Here is an 18,685-nt window from a genome sequence, read left to right on the forward strand (position 1 = left end):
ACACACACACACACACACACACACACACACACACACCTTCCACCTTCCACACCTTCCACTCAGTCTAGATCCCCTCTCCTCCTTCCCTCCAACAGCTCTGGCACCACCCACCTTCTTCCTCTAACCCAAAACACATCACTCAAACGGCTCCCTTAGGACCCCCACCACACCACCACCACCACCACCACCCTTCTGCTAGCCATCGACTCTCTGGAGAATGTATGCGCGCATGTACGAGCGCACGCACGCAAAGCTGTCTCTGGGAATGACGGCCCCATATAGCTGCAATAACAAATATGACAAATCAGCATTGGGCACATGATTAGCTGTAAATGGGCTTAGCATAGATTTTGAAGGGAAATGCAAACCATACCTAATGTGTTGGAATCAAAATAACACAGTCGCTATGGATTCTCCTTAATGAGGATCCACCGCATCACTGGGAGCCACTACAATGTGTTAGTATATGGCTGTCATTTATTATACTGTAATACCCTGTAATTTTGTAAACCACAGTCGGCATAAGCCATTGACTGATTATCATTACCTACGCAAGCAGAGCGTGCAAGTAATAGTTCTCGTCCAGGTATGTCGCTGTTTGATGTGTATGCGCCGTATGACGTAATGACTACTTGTGCTTGATATGGCAGTGGTGTCAGATTACATACATGTATACATAGGGGCATTACCATTAATCCTCCCGACACTAAAACATATCGTCATTACGTCACCATCGAAAACCAATTACACCCTGGCATTGGGTCCTTTAATCCACATCTTTATTACGTCATCATTGAGAGCTAGTTGTACCAGTTATACCCTTAGAGTATATATACAATAGAGAAGACACCCAAGTTCTCCTCCCGTCCACTTGCATTGAGTTGCTCAGAAGCGCATGAGGCGAATCCACTCCTCCTTCCGGTTTAGGAGCCCTGTGCATTCTGGATTTTTGCCCTCAAACACATGAACGCGCGACGACCGACACATGAACTAGCATCGTGCGTGTGTGCGTGTGCGTGCTACTCGTGGTGAACGCGCATCGCTATGTTGGCAGCAGACTCGTCTGCTGTTTTTTTATCATATTAGCATTTTGAATAGATTAAGAACATGGATGTATCTGATTCTTTAAATTCGTTATTTTTATACACCTCTATGAACTGTTTACACACCATATAATATAATATTAATGCAATAAACTGAAGTTCATTCCAACTTGTGTTATTGTGTGGTGCAGTGCTGCAGTTGAATATTTGCTTTTAAAGGGACTTTATACTTTTGCTAATTCACATTTAGAAGAAAGTGAAAATATAGGCTACATACATTTTACAAATACACTTTACCAATGACAATGTAGAACAATTTTAGCTCTGAAGAACACTTTAAGCCTTCATGGCAAATGCAAGGTCACAGCACCACTCTAAACTATTAAATAATAATGCTACAGATCTCTAATAAAATGCCAAAATACAATAAATGATGGGTTCTTTTTCATAGCACTTGTAGCACTATGAATGCAAATATAATAAATATTAAATATGTATCAGACAACCAACAAATGTAATACAAACTATATATTTATATAACAAAATAATATTTAAAGTGTGACAATATTGTCACAATTGTAAAATTGTAATTGAAAAAGAATGTCAATATAGTTTAAAAAAGAGCACTTTGACACTTGTCATGCCAATTTGCGCACCACTAGCAATGACTTTTTAGACATATTACTAACAAAAATACCAAATCGTACATGATCTACTGCTTGACCAGACAGATATTGTTTTTGGTTCTTTAGACAATATGAACATATTCCAATATCTGATATGCAGAATAAATGCTGCGTAGGCTATTCTATGCCATTCAGGTTCATACGTATATGTGCATAGGAAATATGTCTCAAAACTGGATGTACAGTATTCCAGTCCCACTGTTGTTTATCCAGTGTGAATAATAGATTATTTTAAAAATCATTGCAATTTGATCTGTGACTTTTGCAGAACCCAATGTTTTAATTCAGAGGTTGGTTTAAAATGAAAGCATTTTGATTATCTCGGTAAGCACATCAATACGAATCTGGGTTATTATTGTGGTTATCTTAGCACTTCATCATGGATTCCTTGGGTGAAATTCCCAGTTTTACACTTCACATGTGACATAGAGAAATTCTTCCTTGATCTCCACCTTTTCTTAACTGCACTTTGTCCAAACAGAATAAATGTAATTTACACACTTAACCATAATTTGATTTTAATTGGAAAATTGATCATTTTCAGTGTTATGGAATAATTTAACCATTGATTTTAGACTGTAAAGAGACGGCACTGCACAGAGCTCCACGACCACCAGTCAATCATTCAACCTCTGCCCAGGGATGGAGGCTTGAAGACGGGGTAAATGGAGAGACATACGCCTGGCAGAAAATGAGTTTCGCCTACTTGTAGGTTATCAAACCATGTATTTATATCGGTAAATAATCATGTTGATGCTAAATCAACATTAACATTTCATGTACAGCTGCTATTTAAAAAAAAAAAAAAAGAATTCGGACTCGGGAGTTCTACAGCAGAAGCCTATGGTAAGTGAATGGGAAGTCCTGGCAGTCAAAATGACATAAGCGATCTTTATAATCTTAATACTTGGTCACAAACCAACTATTTTACAAGAACAATATTGATGTAACTAGAGATTAGACAAATTATCTATATTTTATATACACAGAATAATAAGTAATGAGCAAAAGTCCTGATGCGACATTTCCTGGTTTTAATGCGGTCTGTCTCTCAGCGCTCCGCTCTGGGGCAGAGCTCAGAGAGCTGGCTGAAACTTGCTGGAGTGGGCGGAGCCTAGTGCGCGTTCATGTGTTTGAGGGCAAAACCTTACCAAACTGCAATACCTTCTTCGGCCACTATGTCCATTGCGCTTCAGGATTTCCTCTGGGTGTCTTCTCTATTGTATATATACTCTAAGGTTATACCCTGACGTCATATGCTGCTACGATACATACGCATCAAACGGGGCATATGCAAAGTAACCACAGTATGCCGCTAATCAACCTTCAAATTAGATATACATAGAGGCATTTCCTTTAATCCACCCGACACTGTACTCGCACGCTCTGCTTGCGCACTAGTAGGCCATTTATGGCCTACTAGTGTGCAACAAGCAAGTAGGCACTCGACAGAGTGCAGTTCTATTTGTACCTATATTTACACTTTAACTCGTGTCCCGAGTGTCCCTGAAATAGCCGATCTACAAGCTCACAACGCATTGCAACTGGACACGTTATGTGCTTAGAACAATGGCTATTTTCGGCAGAGAGATTTATGTAGGGGGAAAAATAAGTATAGAGACCTGGGGGACTCCAGTCAACTAAGTATAAAAGGTTGAAGTTGTTAATTACATTTATGTGATTCTCTAATCCAGGGGGATGGACAACAACTAAGTGAAATAGTGGAACATGCTCCAGTTCACAATACAGCAACGATATTAGCAACCATTAGAAAGAAGCATTATGTTCAAACCATGTTCCTGTGATTACATGGGATCACATGAGGGGGAGGTAACAATGTTATTGTGACTCTCATTAATATATGCGGCCATGCATGAGACTGCAATCACTGCAAGATCATGTATTTTACAGCTTTCAAAATCACTTCTACTAGTACTAACTTGTTTTGGATATAGAGAAGGCCCTGGAACACAAGAAATGTGTAGATGTACAGTCATTAAAGCACATCTGAAGATGTCTGCTGTGGGAGATATTACGGTGGCACGGTTTGACTCCTGGGCGGTGCCTCCGGTTTGGACAATATTTTGGGCCGATCAAATAATTTATAAGAAGAAAAACAAAACAAATAGTCTTGTCTCCTGCCTTTATTTTCTTCTTTCTAATGATTTGATTGGCCCTTCTTTTGTCATGATTTGTCACGATCCGAGTTGGCTTTGTCCGCGGCGTAACCATCTTTAAATAAATACTTTCAGAAACGGCTATGGGAAAAATGCATTGCTTTTCATTTCCTGGGCCACTCGCCGTTCTGAAAGGGGGAGGGACTGCGACGCTCTATAGTGAAAATAAGCAGCAGACAATTGTATCTGTAGTCTGAAGACCGACCAGCAGTGGTCAGCACTGACAAGACTACACAAGTGAACAGGGAATTCGGGAAGTGATCTAACGACTGATTTGGAAAAAGGGAGGACATCAGAAGAAAGAACAAAATAAGACGCCTGGTGTGAAAATAGTACATTGTTTACTGTTCAGTCCTAGCTATTTTGCTGTTGTTTAGATACATTAAACTTAACGGAACGACTGAATAAAAATGGGTCCACAGCCTTTTAGTGCGCAGCAGTAAGACAACTCATGTTCGTAAACGAGACAGCAGACTCTAAATCTAAATAATGAAAACAGTGTCTCGGGCTGAAAGAGGAGCAGAAAAGAGATTGGCCATCATTTTCAGCTCACTGGTTGGTCCCTGAGCAATCCAAGGACGTTAGGAGACACACAATTCAAAAAGACAGATGTATTTTTACTTCACTTTCATGCTACATTCAGCAAAGCTAATAAATACATGGGAGAGTATGGTACAAATGCAGTTTTATACAGGGTGCTATGAAACCTAAACAACTGAATAACTTAAAGTCCCTAATATGGGTAGGACATTTCCTACAGCCCCTGGCTGACATTGTGGCTTATAAGAATCCATATTTTATAGATTATGTATTGCTTAACAATGTCTGAGTTACAGTGTTTTGTTCAAGTCTGTAAAGATTAATTTATAAGGCTGCAACTGTGAAAAATCCAGCAACAACAATACACTGCTCTCATCCTCCTCAGGCTGACCTTAATGCTGATATAAAACTGACCCTTCTTTGACGTCCAGTAGCTAGCAGCCATGTTAGCCACGTGCTTTGCGAGGCAGCCTGCTGGGGTGAGTCAAAACAAGTGCCTACGACATTAAAACGCTGCGTGATGGCCAGGTCCCCTGCCACTCGGCCTATAGCCTTTTCATGCCACATTAGCATCATTACGCCTCACAGTCGGCAAAACTTGCTAGCTCGGAGGGAATTACAGAGACACCAGCGGCAACACACAGGACATTTTAAGTGTGCTTGTTTTTAATTTATTCCAAAATCAGCTTTAAACAGTTTTGCCCTGGCAAAGACAAATCTTTAGCCCTGGCGTCCCTGGTTCCAGGCCATGTCATTATAGGCCCAAATGTTCCAAAGACAAACAAGATCACTATTTTTTAAATTAGGGCTTCAGTGAAGGCAGTTAAGTGACAGTAAAGTGGAGAAACCTGAGCAGGGAAAACGTATGACGTGTGACTCAAATCCCTGATCCGTGACGACTACTGTATCTGTTCCTACAGTATATGTAGTAGTCGTAATAAGTGGCTGAGCCGCCAGTATGCCCCTCTTCCTCCTTCAGGTTTTTACGGTCTACTGTGGTATATGGACCCAGTGTTAAACCCCTGTGGTGGAGGCTATATACTGCTAACAAGGAATATAACGGGCCTGGAACTGCTAACATTTAGAGGAAGTGCTCATAAATGGCTGGTATAAATGGCCAGGAAGTGGGGACATCTTAGCGATGCTAGCAGTTAGCAGCTGCGCAATGAAAGTGAACTGACCTTATAAAACGTATTGGGGCCCAGCTGCCGCTCTCCTGCTTGTCGGTCGAGGCTGGCCGCAGCTCTGAACGTCTAAAACAGTGACATGATTTAACGTTAAATTAGTATTCATCACACCAGTCACAAGCTATTAATCTAACACTGCGACATGAAATGATATGCAAATTGCTGCACATTGTAATGCCATGCCACGTGTCAGGGCTTGAGGGTGGCCACTGCTGCATATGCATTCACAGCGCTATATAACAATAAAAACACATATTGCCCAAGCCTTATTTGAGAATGAAATTCACCTTGAATTCAAAACTATAGGGCTATTACAAATGAAAGGATATTTCGTATGAAAGATGTCAACAACCTCAAGGACATTACTGTATTCCAAGCAACTGCCTGTTGAACGGTAGCATTTTAGTCTCTGATATATATGCTAGGAACTTGTCCACACACACATGCTGTGTAGAGAGTTAGGTGCCCTTGCTCCAAGCACTTGTAGCAACAGCATTGGGCATTGGCTCTGGGGATCAAATTGGCAACAAGCGACTAATGCACAAAGTTAAGACTCCTGACATGTCAACCTGCCACCCATATCCCTGAACAACATAGCTACCCACGTTCACAGTAAAAGGACACTAGAGGACAATTATTTTTGGTAGTATGCCAGGCCAGGGCCTGCCATGACGACCACAGCTGAGGCTGGGGGCTGGCCGAGGAGTCAAGAGTCTGGGTTGTGTCAGGGAATATGGCCGCCGACAGATGCTATGGGAGTCATGGAACACAGAGGTCTATGGAGAGCAATTAGTAACAAACGATGCATCCGTGTCGTTAGCTGGTCTTTATTAGCCTCTGTGATTGGTTCAGAGGCCATTAGTCTCCTGTGGTCTCAGTCTGCCAGCTGAGAAACCTAGGTAGGGGCGAGGTCTTCTGTTTCAGCACATTATTCAAGCCAATAATCTCACGTTTACTACAGGTCTATGAGAAGAGTTATAGGTGAAGTGTACTATATGTATACTGTATTCTTGTGTGTGTGTGTGTGTGTGTGTGTGTGTGTGTGTGTGTGTGTGCACAACCGCACATGTGTGCTTGAGTGGGTGCGTGCATGTCGTCTGTTTAGTTAATTTTAGCCATTTCTTTGCTAATATTACATTTTAATTGACTGTGTTGGTCCCAATCGGACACAACCAATCAACTGTGGAAATACCGTACTGCAAGAAAACAAAGTAAAAAGACAGGCAGTTTTCCTGAGATAGCAGCCAGGGAGTCTTAAATTAACAAGTCTTAACAAAACAATAATACATTTGACACTAAGGCATTAAATATTAGAGCAACCCTGTTGCAGATGCAATGGTAGCAAATTAAACTCATAATAAGTGCAGACATTAATCCAGCAATACTCATTAATGTCAGTTGTTTATTGCACACGGTCATGGCTAGTTATATTTACTAATCCAACACTACTATTTGAAAAAATAGTGGCAAAAAACATGGCTACTAGTACAGTATGTGATTCCTAAACTGTTAGCAACATCCCCAGTGTTAGATTAATGTCCACATTTTTCTATTTCAAGTTACATTATCACCCACGTAAAATATAAATAAAAATGTGTTGAACACTGACTAGTATTGTTTGTAGTCGTCTGACCATTCAAATACACTACACAATGTACTTCACATTCCCCCTTTCACATGCATAATGAACTGTCAGAACACGTGCTATACGGGGTGCACATTAGAAAGGACAGCAGAGGAAATGATACAAGGCTCCGGCTCTAACCTGCTCATTGGGAGCAATTAGGGGTTCAATATCTTGCGCAAAGTCACTTTGACACATGCGGGACGAGCTGGGGATCAAACCAGGAACCTTTGGGTTCCCAAACAGCCGCTCCAAGTCCTGAGCCCGGTCCAATACAGATGTCTTCAATTATCCAATCTAACTAATAACATTTCAATTTCAACTGCCAAGTAATGTCAGAAAAACAACGCCCCATCAAGACTTGATCTGTCAAATATAGGGCTATACAGTATTTAATTAAACAAATATGGTAAATAAAAATTATAGTTTTTGTGTGTTTGTGTGTGTGTGTGTGTGTGTGTGTGTGTGTGTGTGTGTGTGTGTGTGTGTGTGTGTGTGTGTGCGTGTGTGTGCGTGTGTGTGTGTGTGTGGTGCGTGTGTGCGCGCGCAGTGCATGTGTTCGTGCATTGTGAGGAGGAGGAGCGAGTGCATTGGGAACATTAACAGAAAGCCAGTAAGCCTTATACTTTTCTCTTTTCTCTGGCCTGAGTTGCATGCTGGGAAAAGAGCTGATCCGTGTTCTCTGTGTGCTGTTCTACTAGTCCCCTGCTGGAGGCCTGGGAGATCTTAGTGGTAAGGTCCAACACACACACACACACACACACACACACACACACGCATGCACGCGCACCATTTTACAGCAGTACTTCCTGGAACAGCCCCCTAAAAAGTCATCAGATGCTGCATTAAGGGAGCACTCTGAAGTATGCCTCCACCACCACTAAAGGGGCCCCCTGATAAATAACTTATGGAGGGGGGAGGATTGGAATCGTCTCTCCTATTACTAGCCTCGATTCATTTTTTACAGTCCCCCGGGCCCCGGCATCTGTCCTGCACTTCAAAAGCATCCCGACCGTTCAGAGATACTCTTCCCCGCACTGCCCTATGGGAGCCATGGGAAGGTAGATAGGATGGGAGGAGAGGGGAGGGGAGGGAAGCAGTGGTGGAAGTATTCTGAATATTTACTTAAGTAAAAGAAGCAATACCACAGGGTAGAATACAAGAAATAGTCCTGACCTGTATTAAAAAATTACTTGAGTAAAAGTACAAAGGTGATTCATTGGCATCAAAATATACTTAAAGCATCAAAGTAAAAGTACTTAAATGTACCAAATTTGTCAATATTTCTTTGAAAATAGCCAATCTACAAGCTCACAACACCTTGCGACGCGTTGTGTGCTTGTACATCAGTTATTTGCGAATAGCCAAAGTATAAGAGCGTTAAAAAGTTGTTCATGAATGTTTTGCAATACAAACTACAATATTTGTCTCTGAGATGTAGTGGTGTAGAAATGTGTAAATTCTCATACACTTATGCTTAAAAACCTGAGTGTATATACTTATAGTTCCTTTCCACCAGAGGATGGGAGGTGGAGGTAGGGGTGCTGGTGAGTGGGGGGGAGGGGGCTGCAACAACAGGGGGGGAAAAGGGAAACGTGACAGCAGCCGAGAGCCTTGAGGAGTAAAATGTGCCGAAAGCCTCATATTCCTTCGCACCCGTCTTCCCTTTCTGTCTGTTCTCCACAGAGGGGTAGAAGGTAAGCGGGGAGGGGGGAGGGGGAGATGGAGAAGGAAGGCAGATGGGTGGAGAGGGAGAAGGAGTGGAGGCAAAGACAGGGAGCAGACTGCCGCAAAGAGTTAGAAGGTACAGAGGGATGGAGAGAGAGAGAGAGAGAGAGAGAGAGAGAGAGAGAGAGAGAGAAAGCAAGAGGAAGATTGTGTGGAAAGACGAGGAAGGGGAGAGAGAGAGAGAGAGAGAAAGAAAGAAAACTAGAAAAACTGCTCCTCTGAGCACAGGTCTCCACCAGGTCAGAATGATACACAGGTCTCCACCAGGTCAGAATGATACACAGGTCTCCACCAGGTCAGAATGATACACAGGTCTCCACCAGGTCAGAATGATACACAGGTCTCCACCAGGTCAGAATGATACACAGGTCTCCACCAGGTCAGAATGATACACAGGTCTCCACCAGGTCAGAATGATACACAGGTCTCCACCAGGTCAGAATGATACACAGGTCTCCACCAGGTCAGAATGATACACAGGTATCCACCAGGTCAGAATGATACACAGGTCTCCACCAGGTCAGAATGATACACAGGCCACACCTGCAAACTTTAGCTAACCACGATATAATATATGAAATCAGACAGACCCGTATTGATCACATGACTATAAAGATCATGTGTACCGATTTGTGCGATTTTTTGAAAAAAATATAAAATATATATATAAAAAGACTAATATAAAATAATGTGTTTCACATAAGTCGGCCTCCTGGTGGCGCTATAAAGGGCAGATTTGAAAAATGCAACTCGGCCAGTTATAGCACCACTATGAGGCTGATTTGAAAATTGTGTGCACAGTTTCAACCACGATCGGACGATGCATTCATGATTTGCAGCATTTTGTTCAAAAGAGGGCACCCCTGCAAACTTTAGATGTCAATCTTAGCCAATCAGGACGGAATATGAAAAATCTAACAGATCCGTCTTGATCACATTACTATAGAGATCATGTGTACCGATTTGTGTGAAATTTGGATAAAATCTGAAGGAATAATATCAGAAAATGTGTTTAACATAAGTCGGCCTCCTGGTGGCGCTATAAAAGACAGGGCAAAGGTTTTCCCTTGGCCTCTAGGGAGTGTGAAGGTGTGTCTGTGTTGTGGAATTTCCCACATATGTGTCTGAAACAGATCGTCCCCTTCAGCTCCATTATATGAGATAAAAGGGATGGAGACGGGTGGAGGCTGTGACACGTTAATAGGCTACATCATTGTGTGGAAATCAACATTGGTTTTTGGCTTGTAGTTTTCTTTCTACTACAACTACTACAACATAAAATCGATTTCCGTGCACGCCACTGGCGACACGACAATTGATGAGCTTGATGCTTCAGCATGCGTTGGCTACTCCCCTTCAGACGTATTGTATGTGACCGTACCATCAGTGTATTAGTAGGCTATGGATATGGATGTGTGCATGTGCTTTCTAGGTCCACCAGCCAAGGTGGTGGTGCAGAGCAGATGGGAGGGGACGTTCCCTGCGCAGCAGTTTGCAAGTCACATAACAAGACAAACAAGCAAACGAACAGTTGTAGTCTGACGTGATTTCGACAGTAATTGTATTTGATGTGTCGGATAGGCGAGGGAGGTGTTACCGGGGAGTCGGGGACAGGGCATTGGGATCAGGACCGTGGGTGGTAGTTATAGAAAAAAAACGGGGGCGGCTCGTTTTTTGGTGGGAGTGTGGAGGGCAGCGTTTCAGTCAACTGTGCTATCAGCTCAAATGGATTTTAAATTAGCAGCAAGAGCATCGCTAACAACACGCCTTGGCAGACAGGAGCTCAATCTACTGAGTGCAAGGAGCGTGGGCGTGTGTGCGTGGGCTTTGACGCTATCCAGTGATCTTAGAAAGAAAATCCTAAATGAAGCCTACCATGTTTCAAGTTAATTCAGAAAGAAAGAAAGAAAAAATCAATAATGCCAGTGTAAGGTCATATTAAATGACTGAATACAAGAATACAAATCCAGAGAGAACATTCTTCAGAGGCAGCAACCTGACTACAACGTTATCATTGTCTCAACATTTTTAACAATATAAGCTAGCAGCTCCTAGAGTCTCTAGAACATGTTGGCTGAAGGGTGACACTAAAGGAAAGGCCATACATCCTGCAATCTGTCTATTATGATGATGAGATATCTGGGACTCTGTATTGATGTGTTTGGCTTGTGTTTGGCTTGTTGTCATTCATGCATTCAGTGTAATACAGAGCCTGAACCCGACAAGTGTGTCTGTCATTCTGATTACCTTGCATTATAATCATACAATTATCATTTACTCTCTGAACGAAGTGCTGTGACCGGTCCCGGTCTGCCAGTCAAACTAACCTCTGGTTGGGCCCTTAAATTAACATTTTGTGTCTGTGCAATAACATTATCAATATTAATCACTCAACTTCAACAGATTCCACCTCTATATTATAATTAACTAGAAAAAGTGCCCCTCAGGCCACAGGTCTCCACCAGGATAGTGTTCTAAAAAAAAGTGTTCACAGCCTAGTGTGAATATGTCCACAGTTTCACCGCAATTGGATGCTGTGTTGATGCATGATTTGCAGCATTTTGTACAAAACGGGCCACTCTTAGCAAATCAGGATGGAATATGAGAAATTACAGATCCGTCTTGATCACATGTGATCACACATACTGTATAGAGATCATGTGTACCAATTACAGTGAAATTTGGATCAAGGAGTAATATCAAAAAAATTGTTTTACACAAGTTGACCTCCTGGTGGCGCTATCAAGAGCAGATACAGGGCAAATGTTTTTCCTGGGAGTGTGCATACAAAGTTTTACACGGTGCAGTTATAGGTAAAAGCATGAATAGGCCAGTTATAGTGCCACCACATAAGGCTGATTTGAGTGGCATTTCTTCCTCTGCCTAGTGGGAATGTGCGTGCTAATTTTCACAGAAATCACACGATGTGTTCATGGTTTGCGGCATTTTGTTCAAAACGGAGCACTCCTGCAAACTTTGGAACTTTTAGCCAATAAGGATGGAGTATGAAAAATCTGAAAGACCGGTTTTGTTTAATGGCCATAGAGATGTGTACCGATTTACGTGATGTTTGGACAAAATCTGTAGGTGTACTGTCAATTATTTTTTGCAAAAAAAATTGCCTCCTGGTGGCGCTATAACAGGCCCATGTGAAAACTTTGGGGCAAGCACATTAGCACTTTACTTGAGTGATGAAAGCATGCCACCAAACATCAGCCTCATGCTGGTGCTATAACAGGTTGATTCATCTTTTGTTCATCACTCCTGAAATGCTTATACCTAAAACACCTACAATAACTATGCCACTAAAGAACCTCCACCCAGTAGTGCCAGAGATTAGCTGTCCACACACGGACACACATACGGACGGACGGAGTGCAAAACATACTCTCCCCATGGCTTCGGCCTGATGGAGACAATTAATTCCAAACATTGTTGGTCCACAAAAACCTACAGTAGCCTACCTGACCTGTGCTCCGAGGAGTACTTCTTCTAGTTTACTATGGTTCATGCCTCTTACTAGTACACCAATCTTGCACTTAGTAAGTGCCTCTGGAGAGCATCTGCAAATGCCTAAATTGTAAGGTTATAAATTGAGTGTCATAACCGGAATATGAACAGAAAGATAGCGAGCGGGACAATGTAAAAACTACACTGGGAGTAATATGAAACGACTAATTAAATCACAGTGGAATTAAGTCATTTCATGGGGAGCTAAACGCCACTTCTTAGTAAATGGTAATGAGCATGCAAAACGGCAAAATCTGGGCCTACTTCATGCTCCTGCCGCTTTCATCTAACTTGTTAAAAAAAAGTCTTTCAAAGGAAAAGTATGGTGAGGTGAGCATTCAGGGTGAGCTGAGGGGATTCAGCGGGGGGGTTAACAAGCAGGGGATCTAACAGATTTAAAAGCAATGCTGAAAATTTATGGAGGCATGTTTTGGATAGAGGCCACGGTGAAAACAGTCCAAGCAGCTGAGCAGCACCACGACGGGACACCTAATAAGCCCCTGCAGAAAATTTTCACCCCATATTTTATCAATAAAAAAAGCAGTTAAAAACAGCCCTCCCCCCTCTCCCCACACGCGCACGCACACACACACACACACACACACACACACACACACACACACACACACACACACACACACACACACACACACACACACAGTGCAGCCCTATTCGCTGGACGGCTGCTTGCCATCTGGAGCCTCTCTTTCATTTTATAATCCAACTGTCATTAAAATGCTTCTTGGCAGTTTACAGCTCGTTCCCTCTACCCCTGTGTGTGTGCAGATGTGGAACCAATCTGATCTTCGGAGGGGAACCCTGGCTGATCAAAGGCCTTCTTTTGCTGTCCATCACACAGATATAGAGAACAAAAACCTGCTGCCCCCTGGCTAGCTATACCTCTCTGTACAATCCATTCTCACTTAGCTACTTACCAACATTATCCACTCTTACTTACTACCGTATTTGAATTACTATTTGTTTGGTTTTGCATGCATTTATTTTTTTACCTGGGCAAGCTGCCAAGCTTCCAGTGAGCCATGTGACAGTTTGAAACAGAGGTACTGTATGAGTCCTAGAGTTTACACAAGGACAGAGGGATTGTGAGTAAATGATAAATTCACTACACAAGCTGAGGAAATGTATAGTTTGAAGGGAATAGGCATCTCCTATATAAACAAATACTGCCCAGGTGCCCTATAAGGCAAGGCAACAATATGAGACTGTGGCTGTGCTGGGGGTCCCAAGACAATGCTGATAAAAATGTACATACATCATCAGCCAACCTTCCCCGAATGAATAACAAAGAAAGGGCTTAACCCATACCCCTGACCCACAACCATAATATTATTATTCTCAGCACCTGGCTTCAGCACAGGCCTTATAAGCTTTATGATCCAGGGAGGATATCCTCTTAAGACTAGAACGCTGGATCAATTTTCAACTCAACATCAGTGTTTTATGTGTCATTCTCTGGCCAAATGGTCTTGGAACAAGCATTTCTCTCCAATCATTGAAAATACAGTATAGCTCTCCAAAACCGTACTGAAAATAAATGTAATAAATAGTGCTGAAATTTCATATGTACTTGGGCCCCGAGCATTAATCTTCTAAAGGGCTCGCAGGAGGGAAATAAGTTATCAAAGCCATGGCTACAGGATTCCAGCCCAGTCTTGAAAAAAATGTATCTTAACTCCACCAGTACATCTCCACGTAGGAATACAAATGTGTTTCTCAATCATATTAGTATACACGATAAAGAAAATCACTCAGAACTGTCAAAAGTAATGGAACATGGCTTGTTTAGATACATCAAAGTGTCCTTGAGCAAGACACTGAACCCCTAACTGTTTCTGAATAACAGGTTGCATGGTTTCCTGCACCATTATATAAATCAATGATGAACAAATGTCATTATTGGTTTATTATATACCACTGATATGACTCAAAGCCACTGTGAAAAACAAGAAAAGACGTGAGCTTTGTAATGTCACTGGACAAAAACATGCACAAAAAAGATACTGGCTGTATGTCAACAGCAGTGTATCCCTGTATCCTGTCACTCTGCTGCATTTCATGTCATGCACACGGCTACCATGAGTGGCATGCCAGCACGCCAGTGGCGCTAGCACACTGACCGGGTGTTGATTGAACTCCCCCTAAAGCTGGCGACGCATGTTGTCTTTGGCGTTGGCATCTGTCCCGGCACGTCAGAAACCAGGGCCATATTCATCCTGTCACAGCCATGTGTTAGTTAGCTCTCGGCAGAGCGGAGACAGTAAACACGCACACACGCACGCATGAATGCATGCACGCACGCGCACACATACACGCACCACAACTCCTACTGGCATCTCTATGGGCACCCTGGGGCCTAGCAGGTCTGTGCTAATGAAGTCAAATTAATTTAATGGATGCCCGTGTGCTGCCTGCATCTGTGAAGCTTGGCAGGAGGTAGGTTTTAACACCAGCCGCAGACTGGCTGACTGGCTGGCTGGCTGGCTATGTTCGCTGAGCCTCGCGCCTCGCATATGGACTTTCACAGTTTGTCAAAATCCCCAAACCAACATCCTGGTTAATCTACATGGATTATACGAAGATTACACTAACAGTGGCTCGTCATAGCAATTGTGGACTTGTTGTTAATCTGTGGGGCCTGATAAAAAGCAAAGGGGTTGAAAGGCATTCTGGGGCTGCAGTAAGAGGCAGGCCAGGTGTAGTCATTAAAACCGTCTCAAAGAGCGAAGGGGAAATAACTAGGAAATGGACACGAATGGCAGACATTGTTAGTACCTGCTTCTCGCTAAACACCCCTCCTGAGTTTCAAAATCCCCCTGTAAAGTTTTATGGACACCCCCCTCCCCATCACCACCATAGCACTTTGATACAATAATTATTTTTTTCCCCCTGTAATCTTTCAAACCCCTGCACCTTTTCCCCCGGCTGGTGCAGATCAAAGTGGGCTGGTTTTGTGCATGAGGTACAACAGCGGCAGTTGGGGTTTCTGGCGTAATTGAAGGCAGCTGGCCCCTCTGTGTGTTTTGGTCGTGATCTCAGCCCTGTGCTCTCCCTCCTGGGGTTCTCTCTCTTTCTATCCAACATCACACATGCACGCACGCATGCATGCACGCACAAACACACTCGCCCACGTAACGTTCCGTATCCGAGCTGGAGTGACACATAGGGCCCTGCAGGGCTTGAGGGTTTGGCGCTTGCCGGGCGTCCGCAGGCATCTGGCATGTTTAGATTGAGTCCTAGATGCTCAAGTTTTTGGCAGAGGAAAGACTGGGTATTTTTCTCTCGGCAGGAGGGAGACAGCGCTAGACTGTATTCACTTTCTTGATTATCCATCATTGCCATTACGTGCGCCACAGAAAGACAGCAGTCTAGAAAACCTGAATTTGTGATTTGGTAGGAATGATTCAGCGAACAAAGAAATAATGATGCTCCATGTCACTCTGCTCTATGTACGTAAAACATCAAAGAAAGAAGTAGTACGACAAGTAGTACGAGACAAATGTAGGAGTAGTGTGCTACTTGGCTGACTGGCCTCTTTGTCTGTGAGGGAAACTGAGGCTCTCTAAACATTCTCTTGTGAGCCAACGTGGACCGCAGCTCCATGTACTGATGAAGTCCTAGCCAAGATAGGCAAGGGGGATGGATAAATTCTTCGAGGGGGATGGATACATTCTTCGAGGGAGCAAAATCCACGATCGCAAGTACTCTTAATAAAAAGTTGGAGATTCTATATTTGTCCCTGATTGCGTACTGCCGTTGGTTTGTGCTGGAAAAAGCAAGTTTGCTCACTTTGGGACCAAGATGTCTTAGAAACCCAGCTCTGCACGCACGCACGCATGCATGCGCACACGCAGAGAGGGCCCGTCTTGCATTTCCAGAGAAATGTGTAAGTAATTACAGTCTAACCATGCTTATTGAATAAAAAGCCACTTAGGCATTATGTTTATGCATGATCAGAAACACTCAACTATTACACACATACACACACAAATAGTGACACCCCCCCCCCCCTCTACAGTGAAAACATCTGCACCCAATATGGACTAAATTTTACTTTTATTACTCATGTGGAAAATGTATATAGTACTTGGCTTGCTATTCAAACACGGGACGTTTGAAAAACAACGAGTGGCCTGCCATGGAGCATTAGGGAGTCGAAAAGGATCTGTCTCAATGAGGTCAGCTGACTTTAAACACTGCCTCATTGTCATGTGACTAAAGTGCATACCGTACATATAATGGCAGATGAGACTGCATGAGATTGATCCCCTGAAGGTCAAATTAGACATTTCAGAAGCTGATGTGTAGATCTAAATAGCAAGATAAATTAAGAATAGAAATCAAAACAACCCTCCAATTCTCAGCTCTCCCTTTTGCTCTCATGCGGTATTTGTGGGTTGGGGGGAAAAATAGGGTGGCATTTCATTAAGATTTCATTCAATTTCCCCAGGAAATGAAGATTTTTGTTTTTAACAAAGCAATTACTGCCCCATCAAAGTTGGTATTGTGACTTTATATATTGTCAGATACTTGCATGAGAGGGGGAGAGGGGGTGGGGTTAGTTGGTTTTGTCAGAAGCACTTTTTAATACTTTTCATTGGTTCAATATATTTTAACCGACGTATATTTTAACACACAGACGTAAAGGGTGTTCAATAGCAATAATTTACGGGGAAAAAAATATATGTACTTTAGTCTGTAGGCCTACGTACAGAGTGCGACAGTACATACATTATAGCAGGATGTATTATTTATCATTAATTAAATAAATGTTATGTTTCCAGAAGAGTGATTTCTTATCTTTCAAATATATCTTTCAACAATGGCACACACCTAAATATTATTGTGTCACATAATCATCCCCCAACTCTCTACCCTGCCTTTACTGTACTGTCCAAATGAAGCAGAAATGGCTTGAAACTACAGTAACAGTGAACAAATTGGCTTGTTGTTAAAGTGCACTTCTGCTGTAAATGCAGCTGGTCTTGTTAGATATGGAGGACCACACTCGCTGTATCACTGTGTCACTGAAGCAGAGATATCTCTAGCAGAAAATTGTGAAACCGACCATTTCACCCAGGCCTTCGTTGAAATATAACAGAACTGTGGGCTCTCAGCTGGGAAAATAGTGTTTGGAGAGAACCGCCTCTAAAAATGTATTGGGTCGGGGGGCGGGGCAGAGAGGGAAGGAGTGGGCTCCAGAACGTGCCGTTCATCCAGACAACAATCATTTCTGCAATAACAATGATCACAAGATATCGAGCGACAGCTTTAATTTTTTCCAGGGTGAGAAAGGAAAGGCAGTGCATGTGTTATGATTTTAACACAACAAAGGGGAAAGAATGCTTGTTTTATCAACTCCCTCTGTGCCAACACAAACAATTTATCCATGAGAAAATAAGTACCATGAGAGATGGCAAATTATCATCTTGTGCTTTCAGGCCATCCCTTGTTTTGCAATGATCCACACATCCTCCATTTCAATGTGCCAAGCCAACGTTAACCTTTAAGACGAATGTGTTGATGCTGAGCGATTGTTCTGTACTTTTTGACATGGTGACATGCATAGCAAGTGACAGGCCATCTTTGATGATGTCAGAGGGCCATGTCTGCCGACTCACTCTGCAGGGCCCTCACACGTTTCCCTATCTTCTGATGCCTCTTCTTCCCAGCATGCACTGATGCTGAACTTGTCCTTCCCAGTTGCCTTTCAAACGGGACGCGAGGAACGCACACGTTGTTGCCTGGATCACAGAGAGGTCTGCTACAGGTCTTCTCAAGAGGGACGCAACAACGCAAGCATAACAAAAAAAGCTAACCAGAATCCAGGTCTGGTGAGTCGCAGGCATGTGCACGAAACGAGCATGCGCGCAACAAATTCACGGGACCGCGCTCACGTAAATACACTTGCATTGTCGCACTGGCAAAAACGCAGATCTCGAAGACCACAGTCTCGCAATATTTGGCACGGTAGAGGGTAGAGAAAATGACGTCTGCAATCTTTCCTTTCTTTAGCTTCATTGCCCGGAAGTAGGAAGAGTTATTCTGTGTGAGTCTGTGCGTACTATATAGCCTATTGGACACCATTTGATTCACCATCATGGCTAGCAGCACAGATATCGTAATGCGCTGCAGAATCCCCCCCCCCCCCCCCACACACCCACACACCACA

General features: G+C 43.0%; 1 protein-coding gene across 7 annotated transcripts in view; it reads right to left on the reverse strand.

Annotated features, from left to right (window-relative positions):
- fbrsl1 (fibrosin-like 1) overlaps window positions 1–18,685 on the reverse strand; it is a 400,645-nt gene that overhangs the window by 103,600 nt on the left and 278,360 nt on the right. For 6 of the 7 annotated variants that reach the window (XM_080766464.1, XM_080766467.1, XM_080766463.1 and 3 more), the window contains exon 6: window positions 5,628–5,699. The exons of the other annotated variant lie outside the window; for it this stretch is intronic. In XM_080766464.1, the coding sequence (XP_080622590.1) occupies window positions 5,628–5,699 (72 nt within the window). The remainder of the gene's footprint in view (window positions 1–5,627; window positions 5,700–18,685) is intronic. 7 annotated transcript variants of the gene reach the window in all.

This window comes from Protomyctophum bolini, assembly GCF_963924005.1.
Source record: "Protomyctophum bolini genome assembly, chromosome: 6".
Taxonomy (NCBI): Eukaryota; Metazoa; Chordata; class Actinopteri; order Myctophiformes; family Myctophidae; genus Protomyctophum; species Protomyctophum bolini.